The 22,722-nt window shown below is 39.7% G+C and overlaps 1 protein-coding gene across 2 annotated transcripts in view; it reads left to right on the forward strand.

The window, feature by feature from the left end:
* The first annotated feature begins 9,132 nt into the window (after positions 1-9,132).
* NSUN2 (NOP2/Sun RNA methyltransferase 2) overlaps positions 9,133-22,722 on the forward strand; it is a 37,460-nt gene continuing 23,870 nt past the window's right edge. Inside the window, exons 1-8 of one of the 2 annotated variants that reach the window (XM_042463926.1) lie at positions 9,133-9,301; positions 10,911-11,071; positions 12,910-13,014; positions 13,503-13,608; positions 15,688-15,759; positions 18,453-18,537; positions 19,740-19,932; positions 20,721-20,795. In XM_042463926.1, the coding sequence (XP_042319860.1) occupies positions 9,266-9,301; positions 10,911-11,071; positions 12,910-13,014; positions 13,503-13,608; positions 15,688-15,759; positions 18,453-18,537; positions 19,740-19,932; positions 20,721-20,795 (833 nt within the window). In that variant the 5' untranslated portion in view covers positions 9,133-9,265. The remainder of the gene's footprint in view (positions 9,302-10,910; positions 11,072-12,909; positions 13,015-13,502; positions 13,609-15,687; positions 15,760-18,452; positions 18,538-19,739; positions 19,933-20,720; positions 20,796-22,722) is intronic. The other variant, XM_042463925.1, reaches the window with a different exon arrangement.

Below are 22,722 nucleotides of genomic sequence, written 5' to 3' on the forward strand. Positions count from 1 at the left end.
AGCGGGATATAAATCCTTAAATAAAAATACATTGCCCTAGTTTAGGTAGGGTAGTGTAGAAATCAAACCCTAAGCCTGGGGGAAAGATATACAACTGAATCATACAAGTCACTGTATTCCCTATCATCATGTGTGTGTGGATGTGAGAGCTGGACAGTTAAGAAACAAGATAGGAAGAAAATTAACTCATGTGAGATGTGGTGCTGGAGATGAGTACTAAGGATACCATGGACAGCCAAGAAGTCAAACAGATGGGTCCTAAAACAGATTGAACCAGAAATCTCTCTGGAAGCCAAGATGACTAGACTGAGCCTGTTGTACTTTGGCCACATCATGAGAAGGGACATTTAAAAAACCAATAATGCTAGGAAAGGTGGAGGGAAGCAGAAGGACAGGAAGGCTGCATGCTGGATGGATGGACTCTATAAGAGTGATCACGGGTATGAATTTGCAGGATCTGAGCAGAGTATAGGGAGTCTTGGAGATATCACATCTACAGGGATGCCATGAGTCAAGATTGACTTCAGGGTGGATAACAACAACAGTGAAAGTTATGGATTGAAGGCTAACTGTTCTCTACCGATTCTCCAAATCAGCGCTACTCAAAGTGATGCTCCCTGGACCGGTGCCTGTCCCCAAAACATTGGCTGCTGTTTTATAAAAGAAAGCAAGAGTTGGGGTGAAATATAGCACACTGGGGGGGAGGCCTCTGGCTCCTCGCATCAGATAAACGGAGGAATGCATCTCTAAATGGGTAGAACCAAACCTAGATGCTTAAAAATTAGTACAGGGGCCATTCTGTTGGAATTAAGACAGTAAAGAAAGGCTGTGGAAATTGTCAGCAGCCTTTCAGATTACCCAACAATTTATACACCTGTACAAATTTAATTAACTTCGAAGAAAATTAAGCAGTAACAATCTGGCATTACTGAAACCATACCACACAAGTAATATAGGGAAAACCACAATGTAAAACCAGATACAGTTTTTTGTACTGATATATAACATGTATACAACTGCCTGACTTGCTTTTCTAGAGCCAGGCAGCAGCCTTAAGTAAGGCTGCACCTGATACCATGATTCCTATCCATGCTTTCCAGTATAATTCAGGTCTAGTAATAATAAAACCCTGTTTTCATTTTACTGAGCGCTGGCTTTGGGCCACTGGCACTTGAAGGGAGGGTGGAGCTGGCAGTTTTACTCAACACCCACACAAAATATATCCCTGGTTGAGGCAAGTGTGTTTATTTCCCCCCCCCCCTATTCTTTTATAGACTATAGCAAAGCCTGTGACTGTATAAATCATGAAAGGTTATGCTACACCCTTAAAGACATGGAGTGCCAACACATCTGATAGTCCTGATGAAGAATATGTACTCAGGACAAGAGGCTACTCTCAGGGCAGAACATGGAGAAACAGAATGGTTCCCAACTGGCAAAAGGATCAGACAAGGCTGCATGTGATCAACCTACCTGTTCAACTTATATGCAGAATATGTTGTAAGAAAAGCAGGCTTGGACACAGAAGAAGGAGTGAAAACAGGAGAATGGAATATCAACAATCTTAAGATATGCAGATAACAGAAAATCACAGACCTGGAACAAATAGTAACGAAGATCAAGGAAGAAAGTGCAAAAGCAGGCTTACTGCTGAACGTAAAGAAAACAAAAATAATGACCATGGAGAACTTACACAAATTCAGACTAGACAATGAGGAAATAGAAATAGTAAAAGAGTTCTCATATCTGGGATCAAATAGGAATGGGAACCGCAGCCAGGAAATCAGAAGAAGATTAAGAATGGGGAAATACAACTGGAAAAAACAATGCTATAGGAAAAGTGGAAGGAACTAGAAAGAGAGGAAGGCCACATGCTAGATGGATGGACTCTATTAAAGAGATCACAAGTATGAGTTTGCAGGAGTTGGGCAGAGCAGAGGAGGACAGAGGGTCTTGGAGATGTCTCTTTAGCAGAGTGGCCATGGGTCAAAATTGAAGTGAAAACAGTTAATAACAGTATGAGCTGCAATACTACAGTGGAAACATGCATCTGTGAGGGGTTATTGTTTCAATGAAGATTGTATAAGTAAAAACTTTCCTAAGGATTTATTATAAAACACTATCAACTTTGGTTTCTGTCAGTTGATATCATTGTAGAGAAAATACACACACACACACAGAGTCATCCCTCTTGATTTGTGGAGGATCCGTTCCGGCCACACACACACACACCCGCGAATCAGAAAAACCACAAATATTCAAAGCCCATTGGATAAAATGGGTGTTAGCTCATTTTGTCCCTCCCTCCTTGCCATCCACGAAGGAGCAAGACAGCGGACTCTAAGTCCGCAAATGGGGAGGGACAAGTGTGTGTGTGTGTATATATGAATGAATATGTGAGGAATGAATGGGTTCCAGCTTGGACACAACCCTGAGAGCCAGAGAAAATGGTTGCCACACAAAGGACTGTTAAAGGAAGAACTTGGAAACTGAGGTGAGCAACACTAAGCGCGAATGGAATGAAGACATTGATGGAATGGCCAGGTGAAGGTCTGAAGGAAAAATAGAATGTTCCCTGAGCTGCAATGAAGAGAAACGAGATGAGAAGCTGACAGGACAATGGTCTTGAGCTGCAACGAACAGAAACGAGATGGGGAGCTGACAGGACAATGGTGTGTTTTGAAACCATGGAAATAAGAACAAAATGTTTTCCCCAAGAAGAGAGAAAAATTCAGTATAAAGAGAGGGGCTTTTTCCTATTTGCCTTTGTGACTCCTTGAACCGCGGCAATGAGGATCACGCAACCTTCGTGAAGCATCTGCTCAATGTTTTCAGCGAAGAGTAGTCTGCATGAGGAGGTGGTGTGACCGTGAGAGTGATTGAGAGCTCTTGATACTTAAGTTTATGTTATTTTTTGTCTTTTAATAAATTTTGCATGAATTGTGATTTAAAACCAAATTTGGTCTCTCTGTGCCTATTTGCTCGTCACCTGTCCTAAAGTCCTCAACACTCCCCTGATCCAAAAAGAACCTCTTGCTGGTCTTGACACCACTGGCATTGTTTCTCTGCCAGTGTCAGCCCCCTGCAACACAGATACAGTACTGCTGCCCAGTTGCTGTCTGATATGGGAGAACCTACAAGCAGCACTGCCGCCATTAGCATAGCCTCTTGCTTCATAAGAGTATGCAATCCCACTATTTATATTTTAATGCCATTGCATTTTCTGGAATACTACCCCTGCCATCCCACATAAACATATTTAGCCTAATACCAATGTGGCAAGGTTTATTAGGCTGAGAGGCCATGATTGGTTTAAGATGGCTGTGTGAGATTTAGGGGAAAACCTGGGATTTGAAACTGGTAACTATTTGGCTCAATACAGACAGGCCAAAATAAAGCTGCTTCAGGTCACTTTGGAGGTATGCTGTTTAAATGATGCATGCATCCTAAGAGTCTGGAAGCCGCACCAAAGCCAAGCTTCAGTCCTAAGGATTGGAGTGTGGCTTTGGTGCGGCTTCTGGATTCTTAGGACGCTTGCATCATTTAAACAGCATACAGTGGTACCTCGGGTTACGAAAATAATTCGTTCCGCGGCCGCTTTCGTAACCCGAAAAGCCTTCGTAAGCCGAAATGCCATAGGCGCTAATGGGGAAAAGCCGCGATTCCGTGTAAAAAGCACCAAAATTTTTTTCGTAACCTGGAACAATTATTTCCTATGGGATTTTTTCGTATCCCGAAAATTTCGTAACCTGGGTATTTCGTATCCCGAGGTACCACTGTACCTCCAAAGTGACCCGAAGCAGCTTTATTTTGGCCTGTCTGTACGGACCTTATTATCAGCAGGAGAAGCATTTTTAATTGGGACTCAAGGCAGTTTACAAATGAAAAAGATTACTGTAAAGTTTAATCATACCGAAAGTCAACATCATAATAAAAAATGTAATAATATTAAAACTATTTAAAACATCAATTTAAAAAGGATAAGAAACAGTGAAAACAGTACAATTTAAAACAACGCAGCACCTTCTTACAAGTCCTTTCAACAGCCTTCAGTTCTTGTCTGAGGTTGCATCCACACTGCAGAAATAATCCAGTAGGACACCTGTGTAGGTTTTCTCTGGTTCCTACCCTGTCTTAAATTCCCTCCCAGGGAGTAAGACAGAAGCAGAGGATGTCAACATGTGATGGTTCTCTATGGTCCCGCTCCATTCCCCTGAGCTGCATGCGACTCCTAGAGAAAACCATAATAAATTTTTAAAAAATCTTGCTGCCACCACCCAATGATTAACCTTGGCTGCATCCACACTGGAGAAATAACCCTGTTTGGTCCCGCTTTAATTGCTCTGGCTTAAGGGTATGGAATTCTGGGAATTGGAATTTGTTGTGGACCCAGAGCGGAGCAGGTAGCCAAAAGGGGCACCCTAGTGCAGGAAAACAGCCATACCATATTAGGAACGCCAGATGGCTCAGCATGAGGGAAAACCAAGGCACTTAACCATGATGTGATCACCCAAGATCAGAACCAGCAAAATCACTTCAACCAAAGAGTATGATGGTGGGTGCTGGACCTAGTGGTAGCTGAGAATGAAACTTTTTGTATGAGAACATTCACATCAATTGTCTGGTCATTCTCACCTTGTATTTTGTATTGTATTACGATTTTTACTGTACACCGCTATGATCATTGCAGAATAGCGGCCTATAAATAAAACATATTATTATTATTATTATCATCATCATCATCATCTTGTACCATTCTTCCCTACTGGGAATGTCATTGAAATCCTGGAAAAGTCATTTAACTCCTGAAATACTACCCCAGGACCCATTTCTTGCTATAAATATACATGACTAGACAATAGCTACTCAGTTTAGTTTGAAGCTGGTCAGAAACTTTGATTTCAGCTGGACACCTCAGTAGCTGGCCACCGCACATATTGAAGGCAGCTTATTAAGCCATCTTCATTCCAATAACCCCACAATTGGAAGTATGCTTCAGGATTGGTATAGCAATCCTGCAACTTACAATCTTGCAACTTGCTGTATTTTACTACCTTTGCTTTGTTAGTTCTTGTGTGTAAGATAGAGAGTGTTTAGTGTGTGTGTTGATTATAAATAAAATAATTTGGAACCTGCTTCTGGAGTTCTTTGGGATTCGGAATTGGTATACAAAGGCTTAAGATTCTCACCCATGATTACCAATTGAGCTCAATTAATTTCTCCATTGAATTCAATTTGTCTGTGCCCTCTCAGGACCCCCTGCAAATTTATGTAACACAAGGTCTGGTAAAGTATAAATTTGGATTTCAAAATTCATATTAAAAGTAGTATAATACTATTTTAAGACAGCCAAAGACACAAAATATGAGCAAGCTTTTGATAGCTCCATGTCTAATCTGCTGATTGTTAATAAATAATGACAGTGACGGCTCCCGATTGCCTAATCAGGCAAGACATCAGATTGCCTTGAGCAAGAGCACTATACAATTGCTGACAGAGTAATTGCCAGTAAAGATATATTAATTTTGGGAGGTAGCAAGATATCAAAGCATAAGATAGATTTCAGAACCAGCTGTCCTTTTGATCTTTTGATACAGTATAGACAAGCAAGTCAGTTGGATGTTTAAAATAATAGACATTTTTATTCATCTTAGAACCAGAAAGAAATGTAAAAAAACTGAATATGAAACTTTCAAAAACTGGAAAACTGAGTTGAAAAATTTGAAGTTTTCATCATTGATCAGAAGATACAGCTATATCTCAGTTAATAAAGTAGATCTGTTCTTAGGCATGATCTGTTTAACAGAAAATGTGGTACCAGTGGCAGAAAAGGAAAAAAATAGGGATAGGTTCTTATACTTCCTTTTTCTCTTTTTTGCTATTCACAGTAAGGGATTTTGAAGATAGCTCCTGTTTGCTTTGCCAATTCTGAAGATGCCAGCCACAGCTGCTGGCGAAATGTCAAGAATAAATTGTTCCAGAACACAGACTCATAGCCTCAAAAACCTACAAAAAAACTATGGATGCCAGCCATAAAAACCTTCGACTTCACATTTCTTAAAAACCTTCCAGCTAGACAAAGGATCGGAAGAAAAAAGACAGGGTTAGACAGGCATAAAAAGACTTGGTCGAAATAATCTTTGTCAGAGGTTCTGATAAGTGAGGTATGCCTGTTGTTGTTAACTGCCCTTGCAGTTTAAGCCTCTTTATGTCCCAATTTTTTTTTGGGGGGGGGGGAAGCCGGATACAAATAAAATATAATAACAATTATAATTATAACACTATAATTAGTGAAAGGACAGGCCCAACGCCATTGGGCCTGAAGAAGAAGGCCCTCCTTCCTTGCCAACTGTCATCTTCTGGCCTGGAGGGTCTGGCCTCAGTTAAGAAGCAGAGCCCTCCCTCCATGGCATCTGCCTTGGTCCAGGCCTCAGAGGGAGAGAATAACTGCTGGACCTGATCCCTTCCCAACCACCATTCCCTTCTCTTTTTGTGTCATGTCTTTTTAGATTGTAAGCCTGAGGGCAGGAAACTATCTAAATAAAAATAATAATAATTGTAAGCCACACTGAGAGCCTTTAATAATAATGATAATAGGATTTATTTATATGCCGCCCAATCACTGGCAATTTGGGCGGCTTACAAGAGAGGGGATAATAGATGGTTCCCTGCCCTCAGGCTTACAATCTAAAAAGACACGACACAAAAGGAGAAGGGAATGGTGAGGGAGGGGGTGGGGATCAGGTCCAGCATTCTTCTCTCCCTCTGAGGCCTGGACCAAGGCAGATGGACTGGAGAGAGGGCTCTTCTTCTTCAGGCTAGCCCTGGTGGAGCTTGGCCTGCCTGGTCAACTCCCTCATAGCCTGGAAGATGACAGTTATGGAGGGAGGAGATTCTTCTTCCAGGCTAGCCCTGATGGAGCTGGGCCTGCCTGGTCAACTCCCTTGCAGGTCGGAAGATGAGTTATGGAGGGAGGAGTCTCTTCTTCCAGGCTAGCCCTGATGGAGCTGGGCCTGCCTGGTCAACTCCCTCACAGGCCGGAGGATGGCAGTTATGGAGGGCTGAAGGATGGGCTATAAATACTGTAAATAAATACAGCCAGCCCTTCTTATACATTGATTTTTTATATATGGATTCAAGCACCCACAGTTTGAAAATGTTCCCAAAAAAGTATAAATTTCAAATATCAAACCTTGATTTTCCATTTTTTATAAGGGACACCATTTGGCAATGTAATTATATTTAATGGGACTTGAGCATACACGAATTTTGTTATACACGGGGGCTCTTCGAACCAAACCCCAGCGTATAACAAAGGTCCACTGTAAAATAAATAAAAATAACAACAATTTTAATAACTAATTTATTATAACTGATTTATGATGCTACCACAGTTGCAAAGGCCCAAAATACACTGCAGAAATAATCAGTCTGAGACCACTTTAACTTCCTTGGCTCAGTGCTAGGGAATCCTGGGATCTGTAGTTTGTTGTGGCATCAGAGCTCTCCGACAGAGAAGGCTGAATGTATCGCCAAACAACATTTCCCAAAATTCCCTTGCATTGAGCCAGGGCAGTTAAAGGGGTCTCAAACCAAGTTGAACATGAGTCAACAGTATGATGCGGCAGCTAAAAAGGCCAATGCAATTTTAGGCTGCATCAAGAGAAGTATAGTGTCTAGATCAAGGGAAGTAATAGTGCCACCCTATTCTGCCTTCGTCAGGCCCCACCTGGAATATTGTGTCCAGTACTGGGCACCACAATTCAAAAAGGATGTTGAGAAACCGGAGCGTGACCAAAGGAGGGTGACTAAAATGGTGAAGGGTCTTGAATTCATGCCCTATGATGAGCGGCTTAGGGACCTATGGATGTTTAGCCTGGAGAAGAGAAGCTTAAGAGGTGAATGAAAGCCCTGTTTAAATACTTGAAGGGATGTCATATTGAGGAGGGAGCAAGCTTGTTTTCTACTGCTCCAGAGACTAGAACACAGAACAAAATGGATGCAAGCTACAGGAAAAGAGATTCCTCCTCAACTTTAGGAGTAACTTCCTGACAGTAAGAGTTGTTCAACAGTGGAACACACTCCCTTGGAGTGTAGTGGAGTCTCCCTCCTTAGAGGTCTTTAAACAGAGGCTGGATGGCCATCTGTCACAGCAGGGGATGCTTTGATTGAGATTTCCTGCATGGCAGAAGGGTAGGACTGGGGTTTCTTCCAACTCTAGGATTCTATGATTCTGGTTTATTTCTGCAGTGTGTTTTGGACCGAAGTCTGTGAAAGGCTTTACCCACTAGCATAGCCATGGTCAAGGGACATTAGGAGTGTGAAGCAGTAACTTTATCATAACAGAAGTAAGCAAAATGGTTTCAGCTTACTTAGTGTACAGAAGCATATGGCTTTCAGTGAAACACTTCCTTATATGCCACTGTTCCTCTAACAACTAGCTATGTGTACCTGGTCTAAAGCCACCCTTCCTAGATAATGAGAACACCCACCACCAAAGTTGATCCTACTTGCTCTCACTTCACCTCCCACTCACCAGTTTTCAAAAGCCCTCTCTCTGCCCTGGCTCAGGGCTAGGGAATCCTGGGAACTGTAGTTTATTGTGACACCAGAGCGCTCTCTATGACAGAGAAGGCTAAATGACTCAGAAAACTACAATTCCCAGAATTCCCTAGCACTGAGCCAGGTACTACTATGGATATTTCAGCATCAAGGCGCGGCTGAAAGCAACCTGGTTTCTTGATAAACTCCATCACATCCCCCCATCGAAGTAATTAAAACTGTAAGCCGCCTCGGCTGTCTTCTACAGAGAGGCGGGGAAAAAAAAAAGCTTTTATTTATGTATTTATTTATTATTATTCAACTAATGGAGAGAGGCTTCACTGTCTTAATCTAGAAGCTCATATTTCGCTCTGTAAGTCTTCCCACACTTTGATTCTTCCAGGAGTTTTGGACTCCAACTCCCAGAAGCCCTAGACAGCTTTATTGACGGACAGGAATTCTGGGAGCTGAAGTCCTGGTCCTTTTCTAGCCAGCCTCCGCTTCCCTCCTCCCACGTGACCCCAACCACTCGCGGCGTCCATTTTGTGAGTCTCAATTCCACACCGCTCCTATGCGCATGCGCCGGTTCTATACATGCGCTTGAGTGTCTGGGCATGCGCAGTAGTGGCCGGCCTGTGTGTGTATGTGGAAAAGTGGGCTCATTGAGACCCACTTTTAGTTCGGAGCCTTGTGGCGGAGGGGCGTCGTCGGTCTGGCGGGGGCAATGGGCCAGAGGAAGGGCCGAGAAAGGGGCCCTGGGGTGAGTCCAGGGCTTCGAGGGCAGGGGCAGGGATTTTTTACTTTGGGTTGGTTCCACACTGGGGAAATAACCCGGTTTGGTACCGCTTTAACTCTGTGGCTCAAGGCTTTGGAATTCTGGGAGTTGGAGTTTGTTGTGGGGCCAGAGCGGAGCTCTAGGGCCCACAACAAACTCCAACTCCCAGAATTCCATAGCCTTGAGCCACACAAAGAGTTAAAGCGCTGCCAAACCGGGTTACAGTATTTCCCCAGTGTGGATGCAGCCTTGGATAGTGTCACCAGAAGTAACTCCCTGGAAATTGTAGTCACTTGCAGTCAACTGGTTTCTTTCTTTCTCTTTTGGTGGGTGTGGTAAGAGGATGATGTTCTTCCTGCTATCTTTACATCTCCTTCTTCTGAGTCTAAACCTGCTCTTCTTCTTATGATATATATACAGTATATATATATATATATATATATATACACACACACCCACACACACACACATATATATTGCACACAGATTGAATAAATAGAGTGATCATACACATCCTTACCCAACCCCTTTGCCATTTGGGAAGGGAGGTGAGACAAGGCCGCGTGTTATCAGTCTCCTTCTCCGATATGTACGCAGATTAGTATCGTACGAAGAGCAGGTTTCGACTCGTGAGAAGGAGATGTGAAGATAGGAATAAGGAATGTCAACAGTCTAAGGTATGCAGATGACACCATAATAGTAATGGAAAACATCATGGACTTGGAACAACTACTAAGGAAAGTTATGGAAGAAGCTGCAAAGGCAGGCTTGCACCTGGACATAAAACAACAGTAATGGACATAAATCCAATCTTGATAATGGAGAAATCAGAATACACTTGTCCCTCCATATTCGCTAGGGTTAGGGGCACAAGACCCCCGTGAATAAGGAAAAACCTTGGGTCAAACATTGATCATAACGGAGACTGTATTCAAGAAATAAGAAGAAGACTAGGAATATTAAGGATAACTATGAAAGAACAAGAGAAGATCCTAAAATGTAAAGATAGAATCATCCAAGCCATTGTGTTCCCTGTTACCATGAAGGGATGTGAGAGCTGGACAGTGAAGAAAGCAGGTAAAAAGAAAATCAACTCATTCGAGATGTAATGCTGGAGAGGAGTACTGAGAATACCATGCACAGCCAAAAAGACAAACAAATGGGTATTTAAAGAGACCGAGCCTGAACTCTCCTTGGAAGCCAAGATGACAAAACTGAGGCTGTCGTACTTTGGCCACATCATGAGATCCTAAAATGTACGAGTCAGTAGAAAATACAAGAATGCTAAGAAAGGTGGAGGGTAATAGAAAGAGACGAAGGCCACATACCAGATGGATAGACTTAATTTGGGGGCATGGGCCCAAAACTACAGGAACTAATCAGAGCAGTAGAGGACTTTGGAGGGTCTTGAAGATGTCTCATCCACAGGGTTGCCATGAGTTGGGGTCAATATAGTTTAGATAAACTATATCTAAACCCAGGTTGGAAAACTGCCTTTAAAAAGCAATGAGTTGCAGTGCCATGGTAAGTAATTATAAATATATATCTTCTCAGTAAGAGTTGGCATTGACTGATGCATTTGTCTTTTCCGTAGGGCTGGCCTGAAGGTGGCTATCCAGAAATTGTGAAGGAGAATGCATTGTTTGAGCATTACTATGGTACTCTGGGCATTGTGCCTCAGGCGGAGTGGGAGAGCTTCATGGCAGCCCTGCGAGAGCCACTTCCTGCCACCCTCCGCATAACAGGGTACAAGAGGTGAGGGCTGCTGGTGTGGTTGCTGATCTGTTATTAATTTGATATTTATTATTTTTATTGTATTTATATATATATATATATATATAAAATCATTTCCTTAGTTTGTGGCTCAAGTTAAAAATTCATAGCATATAGAAATTAAAAAGCAAGTAGGCTGTAAAAAAATAACCCTAGGAAAAACTGCTCAAAAACATGAACCATTAAATGTTAACAAGTACAAGTCTAACACATTATTTATTCCCCTAAATAAATAAATTCTCAGAGGCCGCTTGGAATAAAAAGATCTTCACTTGTCTACAGAAACATAATAAAGATGGTGCCAGTTTAGTCTCTGGAAAGAGCATTTCATAGCCTAGGAGCAGCCACCGATAAGGCCCTTTCCCTTGTACCCATCAAATGTATCTGTGAAGATGGTGGGACAGAGAGAAGAGCTTCCCCTTAAGATCTTAAAATATGAACAGGTTTGTATGGGAGAATACAGTCCTTCAAATACCCTAGACTGATCATTATAGGATTTGATAGGCCATCACCATCACTTTGAATTGTGTCTGGAAATGGAATGGCAGTCCATGAGGCTGTTGCTACAAAGGAGTTATGTCCTTCTTGTAGGCAGTCCTGGTTTATAATCTGGTTGCAGCTCTTTAGGCCATCTGAATTTTTCAAATACTCTTTAAAGCTAGCCCCATGCAGAGTGTGTTATAGTAGTCCAAACAGGATGCAATTAAAGCATGTGTTGCCATGACTATGATATCACAAAAAGTGAATGTGCTGGGGCAGAAGCCTAAACAGCTGCTGCTGAAATCTGAACTTCCAGACTCAAAGTTGAATCTAACACAGCATGTGATCAAGCATAAACAACTGAAGTATATAGTAATTATTAAGTGATTTCAAATTATAAAGTGATCGTAGCGACAGTCTTTTACACACTTTATTAGGTGGCACTGAAATCTATTGAATTCAGTGATGACTCTTCCAGATAAGGTATGTGTGGGGATTTCACTGTAAAGTGCTTTATCTGTATTATATTGTACAGGTAGTAACTTGTAACAGTCCTGACATAGGTCTGTATCATTAGCTCAGTATCTTAAATGTATGTGGGAATGTATCCAAGATAGAGAGAGTGCAGTTTAACTTAAGGCCATTTAATAAGTTCACTGTAGAGATTAGATTCAAATCAGGACCTTGCTAATTCATAGTTTAGTCAGTACTCTGTTATTTATATGTAGATGTGAAAGGCTGAGAAGAGCTCCAAATTAAAATATATACATAGTGAAGAAAATTGTACAGTACCTGAGTATTTGAAAGACTAAGAAGAAGTGTAGTCTTTGAATAAATAATTTTATGGTAGCTTGGCTGATTTCCGATAGTCTTCAGAAATCAAATTCTCTTTAAAAAATCTCTTTCAGAAATCAAATTCTGTTTCAAACACCAAGTGTTCTATACATATGCAACTTTTTCAGATCTCTGCAGACATTCATATGCCGTTGTGTGTGTGTGTATATATATACACATATACTGTACAGTGCACCCTTGCCTAACGCGGAATAGTGCATATGCTCGAGCCCCATTGAAAATAATGGGGCTCTTGCATGTCGTGCGGTGTGTGCATCGCGGGCGTCATTGTTTCTTCCATCGCATGGCTTTCAGCAAAAGCTGAAAACTGCGTAAGAAGCACCCGCATAGAGAGAGCTTCATGCTGGAAATATTAGTAAAGCTGATGCCTAGCAGTAGGATTTTTGATACTGGACAATAATCTATATTAAAAGAATAAGGCTTCTCTTTTGCACAGCCACTAACAGATTCACACATTGTTTTGTTTTGCTTTTCTCCTTTTGTAGCCATGCCAAGGAAATCCTGCACTGTCTGAAGAACAAATATTTCAAGGAATTAGAAAACAAGATGGTAGATGGTCAGAAAATTGAAATGCCACAACCATTAAATTGGTAAGAGGTTTTTCTGTTTTGACCATCAGTATTTCTCTTGATCCTGATTTTGTTGTATAATTATAACTGTTAGCAGTATAACACACTGTTTTTAAATGTGTATCTCACTTGCTATGATTTTGATAGTTTGCCTTCTATGGACTTGCAGTGGCCAAGCATAATGATAAACCAGATTTGCTGGTTTATCATTCATTTACAGCCTGCTTGTACATACAGCCTAACCACCACCACCAATGACCACTTAAATCCTTCTAGAGGTAGATGTAGCTAAATGAAAAGAACTTAATATGGAACCAATACCTTCCTGTTACATCTGAAAGTCATTCTTAGTGAAAAAACATTGTGATTTCTTTTCCTGTTTAAGTTCATTATTTACAGTTAACAGGTTCCATACACAAATTGAGTCTATGTGTCTACAATTTAAAATGTACTGTAATTGCTGAGAGGTTCGGAAAGCACCATATTCAGAGATACTATTGTCTCACTAGGTATCCAGAAGAGTTAGCATGGCAAACAAACCTGAGCAGAAAAGTCCTGCGGAAATCCCCAGAGCTAGAAAAATTTCATCATTTTCTTGTCAGTGAAACAGAATGTGTAAGTATTAATACTGATTAAAAGATAAAGGTTTCCCCTTTGACATGATTGTCTAGTTGTGTCCGACTGTAGGGGGCGGTGCTCATCTCAATTACTAAGCCAAGGGAGCCAGCATTGTCAAAGACAACTCTGTGGTTGTGTGGCCAGCATGACTGTACCGAATGCTGTTACCTTCCCACTGAAGTGGTACCTATTTATTTACTTGCACGTTTACATGCTTTTGAGCTGCTAGGTTGGCAGAAGCTGGAACTAGTGAAGGGAGCTCATTCTGTCACATGTCCCTTGGGCCTCGAACTGCTGACCTGCTGACTTTGCAATCATCAGAGTCAGTGTCTCAACTGCTGAGCCACTACATCCCTTATTAATACTGGCCTGTTACAGACAGCCAAAATAAAGCTGCTTCGAGTCACAGTGGAGGTATGGTGTTTCAGTGATGTATGCGTACTAAGGGTCCAGAAGTCATACCAAAGCCATGCTCCAGCCCTAAGAACTGGAGCGTGGCTTTGGTGTGGCTTCTGGACTCTTAGACACATGCATCATTGAAACACCATACCTCCACTGTGACTCGAAGCAGCTTTATTTTGGCTGTCTGTAACAGGCCACTGATTACTTTTTAAAATTGCATGCCTCGTTATTATCCTGTATTTAAGTAGTCTCTTCCTTCTGTCCACCTCCCCTTGGAGAATCAGAAATTGTTGCAACATAGTGAATAGTGCGTTCTCTATGAGCATGAATTATATCCATGTGACATTTCTTGTAAACAGTGTGTGAAGAGGAGCCACCTCGTGCTTCTGTTTTGGCTGACTCCAATTCCAATTATCATTGCCAATTCATCATTGCACTGGGACCAGTGAAAACATTTAGCCTTGTTCTGGTTGTTGTCCTTCTAGATTTGTTTAATCTCTTAATATTCTCATTTGTTGAATTGTATTTGTCACTGTATATGGCTTTGTGGTATATTTACATGTTATGCTCAAAAAGGCCCTCTAAACATTAATGTTTGTGCTGAATGTTAATGTCACTTTTTCCATTTTGTATATTGATCTTGAAGACCGAGCACATGACTCATGTACTTGCATATAACTGATACCCTGTTTCCCCAAAAAATGAGACATATCCATAAAATAAGCCATAGCAGGATTTCTAAGCATTTGCGCAATATAAGCCATACCCCGAAAATAAGACATAGTGATAGGCCCGGCATGGAATGGAAGGGGGCAGGAAGGGAGTGGAAAGATTGGGGCCAACGGTTCTAAAGGAAATGGAGTTTTAAGAAATTCAGGATGGAATTCTGGATTTGGAGAGTTATAACAATGTTCCAGAAGAAGATGACTTAACTATATTTGAATAATGTAGATTGTTGTACCATACATAATAAAAATAAGATATCCCCTGTAAATAAGCCATAGTGTGTCTTCTTAAGGAAAAATACTTATAAGAGAGTGTCTTATTTTTGAAGAAACACGGTAGTTCTAAATACATGTTGGAAGCACTGGAGACTTGGTGTACTTGAAAGACCATTTCTGGTTTTCAAACAACATCCTAGAGTTTACTATACAAGCAACTGTCTACGTACAGGAATAAAATGTCTGATGTTTCATGTCATGTCTTCCAGATCTGGATATGAAAATTATCGTTGCCCATAATCACAGTACAGTGTGCCCACTATTTTAACTGCGACCACTCACTGCTGTGGAATTCTGGGAATGGTAGATTGTTGTGGTACCAGAGCCATGACAATTAAAGTCTTTTCAAACTGAATTATTTCTGCAGTACAGATGCAGTGATTGAGTTACCTGGCTTTTTGCTGGCATTTTGTTGGAAGTTGTACAGTCCCTGGAGGAAAGTGGAGTATTGGTTCTGACACTAATTCTTAGCTTTATAAGCCATGGTTTATAAAGCCTGGAATGATTGCTTGAACCAAACCTTTGACTTCAGTTTTCTGTATGGCTGGTAACTGAAATTTGTAGAGAATTGGCACCATTATTATTAGAAATGTCAAACTTATCTATTTCCTTCAATGTATGTAATAAGATAGAATTGGTACATTTAACGCTATTTATTTTTATGTTGCTTCAGGGAAACATTAGCCGTCAAGAAGCTGTCAGTATGATTCCTCCCCTTCTTCTTAATGTCCAGCCTCATCATAAGGTATGCTTGCCATACAGAGAGAGATTGAAACTTTGATGGGGAAACATTAGCTCAGCACAAATAGATTTTATACTTTGTGTTACTGTCAGGTACAGCCTGTCTAAACAACATAGCAAAAAGACAGATTCTAGATTTTTTTTAGTCAAAGAATAGCTTTATTGTTAAAAAGAAGATCTTAGTAGACAAGTCCATGACTTTTTTGACAAGTTTGAAGTTGGAATGCATTGAAATACTTTTATAGAACATAGCAAAAGTCTTCTCCATTAAATTGTGTAACTCATTGATTGGCTCCCAGTTCCTGCACTTCAGACATTAATATGATGTAATGGATTACCATCCAGATAATCCAGTAACTGGCAGACTGTGTGTGAATCTTCAGTTTCTCACCAACATTAGACTAACCATCTTTGGAGTAGAATTTATCTGTACTTTGTTCATGCTGTGTATTTCTTGGGATTGGTGTCATGTATTTAACAATATCATCACACCAAATATATATCTATAGATAAACATTATAAATAACTAAAAATCTATAAAGCTAAAACCATCACTTAATAAAACTGCTCTTTAAAACTGTTCATTATCTATTCAGCCACATTGTTAAAACTCAAGCCTTTCTCCTCACACTTCCCACATGCATTCCAAAGAAGCTGTTTTTCCTACAAGCTTTTTTTCTGCTCTTTTGAGACTCTTTAACCCTTACAGCACATCCTCATAGTTTAACCCATCAGCCTCAACAATTTACTATCAATCCCATTTTCATTTAAAACAAATCAAAATGAATTATGGCAGGAAAGCATTAAACTAATGCCTTCCTGACAAGTACACTTTCTGCATTTTGCTTTAGACAGGTTATCTGTAGGCATTAAAACTTTAAATATAGGTGTGCTTCCACTTATCTAAGAGTAAGATAGTACACAGTTTATTTATTTATGTGTCGTTTTTATCCCAGGACGAGACCCAAAGTAGCTTCCAGAACTACAAATTACAAACATTTACAAAAAGGTTTTAAAACCAATTTAAAATCCCCACTTTATAACACTAAAACCATTTAAAAATCATATAAAATTAAAGAACAGATAAAACAAACATTTCCCTGCTTAACCACTAAAATCTTGCTGAAATAAAAATGTCTTTGCTTGCTGATGAAAACAAAGCAGGGAGTAGGCGAACCTAGCCTGTTGTAGAACGGTGCTCCAGAGGGTGGGAGCAGCCACTGAGAAGCCTGTGATGGTGGTGGGACTGAGAGAAAACCTTTTGCTGATCTCAAATTTCTGGCAGAGGTCTGTTACAGACTGCCAAAATAAAGCTGCTTCGGGTCTCTTTGGAGGTATGCTGTTTAAATGATGCATGCACCCTAAGAGTCCGGAGGTCGCACCAAAGCCACGCTCCATTCCTAAGCACTGGAGTGCAGCTTTGGTGCAGCTTCCGGACTCTTAGGATGCATGCATCATTTAAACAGCATACCTCCAAAGAGACCCGAAGTAGCTTTATTTTGGCAGTCTGTAACAGGCCAGAGTCTTTCAAATAGTTTGGACCTATGTAATATAGGGGTTTATAGAGGATGACCAGCACTTTGAATGGTGCCCTAAAGCAAACTGGTAGCCAATGAAATTGTTTCAACACTTGTACATTTCCTAAGTGGTGGCACGATTTGTATCTCCCTAAAATCCAAATTTATTATTGGTCTCTGTCAAAGTTAGGTCTGTGTCAAAAATTTTAAATGTTGTCTTCATAATCCAGGTTCTGTAATATCTTCCCACTGTATCCTACAAGTTTTCTCTCCCAAATATAGAGTAGGCTGCTATGCCATATTCCAATTTAAAATCTGTGATGTTTTACGTGGCTTGTCTACAACTCCTGACTCCCTTGTCAAATTCTTCTTGCATCTGCCAATTACAAAAATGAAACAAATATATCCTATCAGAATGTGTATACTTTATTTTTTCCACCTCATCCTCAGTGTTTAAGAGCTGCTGACTTTTATGCTACAGTATAGAGCAGCGGTCCCCAAACTGTACTCTTTAAGGCATTTTGGACTTCAACTCCCAGAATTCCAGACTATTGGCCAACATGGCTGATGCTTCTGGAAACTGAACTTCAAAATCTCTTAAAGGACACTGTTTGGGGACTACTTATATAAAGGAAAGAGGGACAGAGCCAGCCATTCACACACTATGGGCTTCTGACTATAGCCATGATATAGTGACCACAAATACTGTGCATTCTCTCCCACCTTCTCTGGTACTAAAAGATTTCTCTATGAACAGCAGAAATAGTACCTGAGAACATAGTACACGTTGCCAGTTGAGGGCAAATGGTTATTCATAAGATTGACTTAAAATAGTTCACCTTTCTTTCCTTAATTGTTCCTCAATTTCATGTGTTCAGAATGAACATGATTTTGATGATTTCTGCTTAAGTATTGCAGAATATATTTGAATTTTTTCATATCTCTCTCTTAAAAACAAGCTTGGTCAACTGTGTGGTCAGATCTGAATTAGCATTCAAGACTTGAATTTTTGTATATTTATATAGTCTTTAGGTAATCGTGAATAATGGACTAATACTTTGAGTTAATTCCGTAGGCATCCTTCTCACGTATTACTGAAGTAGTTGTACTTGATCGCAAATGGTATGTAATACAGTTTTAAAACTATACAGTCTTTCCTTGACTGTTCCATTATGGTTAGATTCTAGATATGTGTGCTGCACCTGGATCTAAGACTGCCCAGCTGATTGAAATGCTGCATGCAGACGTGAATGTTCCTTTTCCAGGTGAGTGTATGTGTTTAAATGGGGATTAAAGTCTTGGTTTTGTTGGAAAATAAAATAGTTTCTCATAAAATCGGTTGTTGAAAATTGACTTTTCTACAATTTTTAATCTTTCAGAAATGAGTTCAGACTATTCCTGTCTCTCTCCATTTCTAGTTGCATTCTCTGATGGTCATCAATCTGTATTCACATTCTCCTTTGCCTCTGTCATTATTGTTCCACACGACTTTCGACATTAAAATAAAACATTTCTTTTTGTACTCCTGCATCCTGCCTTGTATGTCTTGCCTTGCATCGGAGCTCCAGGCTTCTTCTTTCCATTTCAAATCTTCTCTCTTCCTCTCTCTCTCTCTCTTTTTTGTCGTGGGCATAAGGTATCTTGTGGCTTGATATGTGAGATTTTCTAGAGATTGTTCTTGTTTGTTAAATTATTTTATTTATTTATATATTTAATATGCTGCCTTTCTCCCAAATTGGCAGGACTCAAGGTGGCTCACAAAAGATGCTTTTAAAAAAATACATTTTTCTTGTAATTCTGTTTTTAAAGATCACATCAATAAAACAAGTTAAAAATACAAACTCATTAAAATCATGCTAAAAGTATAAAAACATTAAAAACATACAAGGCCAACACTCCATTAAGAAGCTTTCCTGGATACAGTAACATGTTAAAAGCTTGCCTGAAAAGAAAAGTTTGCCTGATGGTGGAAAGAAAGCAGGGAAGGGACCTGCTTAGCCTCCTGTGGAAGGGCTCCAAAGGGTGGGAGCAGCCACAGAGAAGGCTCTCTCGTGTCCTCACCAAGCGAGCCTGTGATGATAGTAGGACTGAAAAAAAGACTGCCTGAAGATCTTATTCTGTTCATATGGGGACATGCGGTCTTTTTATTTATTTAGAAGCTCGATTAAAATGTGCGGGAGTGGGGGAACGTGGCTTAAAATTGTTTCAATGTACTTTATTTTTATATTACTTCTTTTTAGTATTAGAATTCATATTGCAAAATGGTAAAGGTAGTTGACACATCCTGTATTACATGTGTTCTATGTTAATATTTGTGAAGATTCTGTTTTTAAAAAGATCTGATTATGCTTCATCAAATTTTTTATTACTCTGATGACCCTATCCGGGGTAATAACTATTGACCAATTTCTTTTGCCTCTACAGTGATTCTTCCATTAATGTGAAGTGTTGGTTTTTTTTTCCCTAGAGGGATTTGTAATTGCAAATGATGTTGACAACAAGCGCTGCTATTTGCTAGTCCATCAGGCAAAGAGGTTAAACAGCCCATCTATCTTAGTTGTAAATCATGATGCCTCCAGCATCCCTAATTTACAAATAACCACAAATGGAAAAAGGGAAATCCTCTTCTATGATAGAATATTATGTGATGTCCCTTGCAGGTATGTTACCTTTAACTTTAATATTATAAGCATTGTGGTATTTTTAGTGTATATGTGCATGCATCATCAAGTCACCTGCTGATTAATGCTAATAATCCATTTGTATCACATCAAGAGGATTTAAGATGGTGTTTAAAAATGTGTGGCCACTTAGTTCTAAAAAAGGGGTACAGTACAAATATAATTGAAACAAAGTACACACATTGCTAAAATAAACTTGAAAAATTATTTTTTCAACCATAACTGTCTGTTGTTCACAACAGCTGTTCATTTACCTATATCTATTTCATGTTTTGCCTTTTGAATCCTTATAAATATGGCTTTATGTGCTATTCACACATGAAACGTTGCCTCACTGTATACCTTACTAAGTAGATTTGAAAAACTGAGCTATTGTTTTATTAGTAGCAAGACTTTGATTATTCTGAAAAGAATAAAAAAAGATTATCTTCCAGTTCTTATTTGATTATAGAAAAATGTTTGTAAATCCTTATTCTGAATTTTTATCCCCTATTCGTTTTCATTTATGCTTTTTATACTCAAAAAGTGATTCCAAAAAATGTTTGAGTGATGTTTCCCCAAAACTAGAGATACGTATACGTATATGCTGATGGAGCCCAGTTCTTAACTGGTCAGGTTTGAAGCTTTTATGTCAAGAGGCTCATGTTTTCAGTTTTCTGTTCCAAAACACATGAAGTTTGGTAATGTTTTTAAGAAAATGTTGTGGTTATTGACTTGAAATATAGCTTGAGATTTAATTGGAAATAAAGTGCAAATGTGTTTTACAGTGGAGATGGGACCATGAGAAAAAACATTGATGTATGGAAAAAATGGACCACTCAAAACAGCTTACAATTACATGGGTAAGAAAACTTTGTATTAATAATTTCACATTCTTTTTGAAACTTGACAGTGGGATAAAACTAAATTAATATTTTAAAAAATCTTACACCCCAGAGAAATCTTAGCGGTACCAGCTTAGAACACTTAGAAAAACTGTTTTCAACTAGCAATAAACTGTTGTCTGCAGGTACACACAAAAACCACACATCTTTCCTGTGAATTATTCTGTAATTTACACAGCTGTGCATTCAGTAATGCAAGCATGCACAGTATTCATCCATCACACAAGCGCACAGACATCCCTTCTTCTCTACACGGGCCACTTCTGTGTCCTTTTCATCCCTGGTTGCTCTTCATCCTTTCTTGGCAACCCACAGATTCCCTCAAAACTTACTTGAATTCTTCTTTCCTCACACACAACTTTTCTGCAAGTTTACCAGATGTCAGCAAGTGCCCCTTTCTTCCTTTTTCTTTTCTTTCATTCTTTTCTTTTTTAAAAAAGCAATGTTTGAACTACCCTATGAACAAAGGTAAGTGGAGACTAAGTGGAGAAAGTTTTTCAAAAGCTGGCAGAAGTAGTGTTATGGCAGACACTAAGGAGTGCCTGCAGATACAGTGGCAGCAGTACCATTGTTAATGAATTTGGAAGTTGATACAACATACAGCGGGCATATAGAATGGGTAAAAAAACTTACTTTACTTGATCTACAGAATGAGGAAAGAAATGGGGGAGCTGATATTGCCAAGCTAGGAACTTGCAAGACCATAGGAATCTGGCAGAAACTATGGGAGTAAGCTTGAGGTACTGTAAATGATAAATTGTTTGTATTGCATGACAGTTGGAATAGAAATAATAGAAGGAATCTTGGAGAGTTATAAAGATAGGAATACAGATATATATTCTAGAGGTTCATTCTTGGAGGTTTACAGTGATCCAGGAGTAAATTTAATATATCAGATTGCAGAGCTACACGGCTCCTTCTTCAAATGATTTGGTTGGATATTTACCTTGCCTCTACAAAAGCAAGCTGTGGGGTGTTTTTGTTGCCTTGCAGACAAGGACAGTGAAGTGAAAATGAAGATAGTCTTAGCATACCCAGGATGTTTTAGCTTTCCAGAATTTTTGACTACCCATTTAAAATGGATACACCCCAGATGCTCTAGAAGGAGCTAGGGTTAAGATCAAGTGGCATTATTGCATCACTTTAACAATCAATTATCTGTAATGAACACTATAAAATGAAAGGGATCAAGTACATGTTGAGTCTTCAGGTCCGATTTGTAGAACACCAGGAAGGATTGTTTTGTTGCATTTCCTGAACAAAATGGAGCTAGCTCTCTCCTAGCCTTTAGTTTATTTTTAAATTACTTTCTATTCTGCCTTTCTCAAAAACATGTAAAGCCTAAAACAAAGGCACAATGGAGCCCATTAAGAGACCATTCCAGTTACTTCAAGTGGTAACGTGGCTAAGCTCCTGAGTAGCCATACATCTGTTAAGATGCTTACGCTTGCTCACCTAACAAAGTTCTGAACTTGAGCCAAACATTCCTGTTTTTCAGGGGAGACCACATATTTATGTGACCCTTTATCTTTCTGTTGTTTATGCACTGTTGTGGACAGCTGATGATTAATGCCAATCTTAAAATGCCATAAAATACAGAACATATTAGAATATAGTCCTATATAGGTATTTGGTAATTGTATGTGTGGAGGAAAATGGGGATTGCCTCCTCCTCCCCCCCATTAGTGTTTACTGGTTAGATCTAAAAGGAAGATCTGATTTTACCCAAACATGGTTGCTCCATGTTGTCAAGAACCCTACCTTTTCTGTTCCTAATCACATAGTCCTCTTGAATTGTTTTTACCTGAATGTTGTTTACTTTTACTTTTCAATCTTCCCAGTAAACACAGGAAGGTAAGTGGGTGGAGTAGGGTGGGTCATGCTT

Source organism: Sceloporus undulatus, chromosome 4, assembly GCF_019175285.1.
Source record: "Sceloporus undulatus isolate JIND9_A2432 ecotype Alabama chromosome 4, SceUnd_v1.1, whole genome shotgun sequence".
In the NCBI taxonomy this organism is placed as follows: domain Eukaryota; kingdom Metazoa; phylum Chordata; class Lepidosauria; order Squamata; family Phrynosomatidae; genus Sceloporus; species Sceloporus undulatus.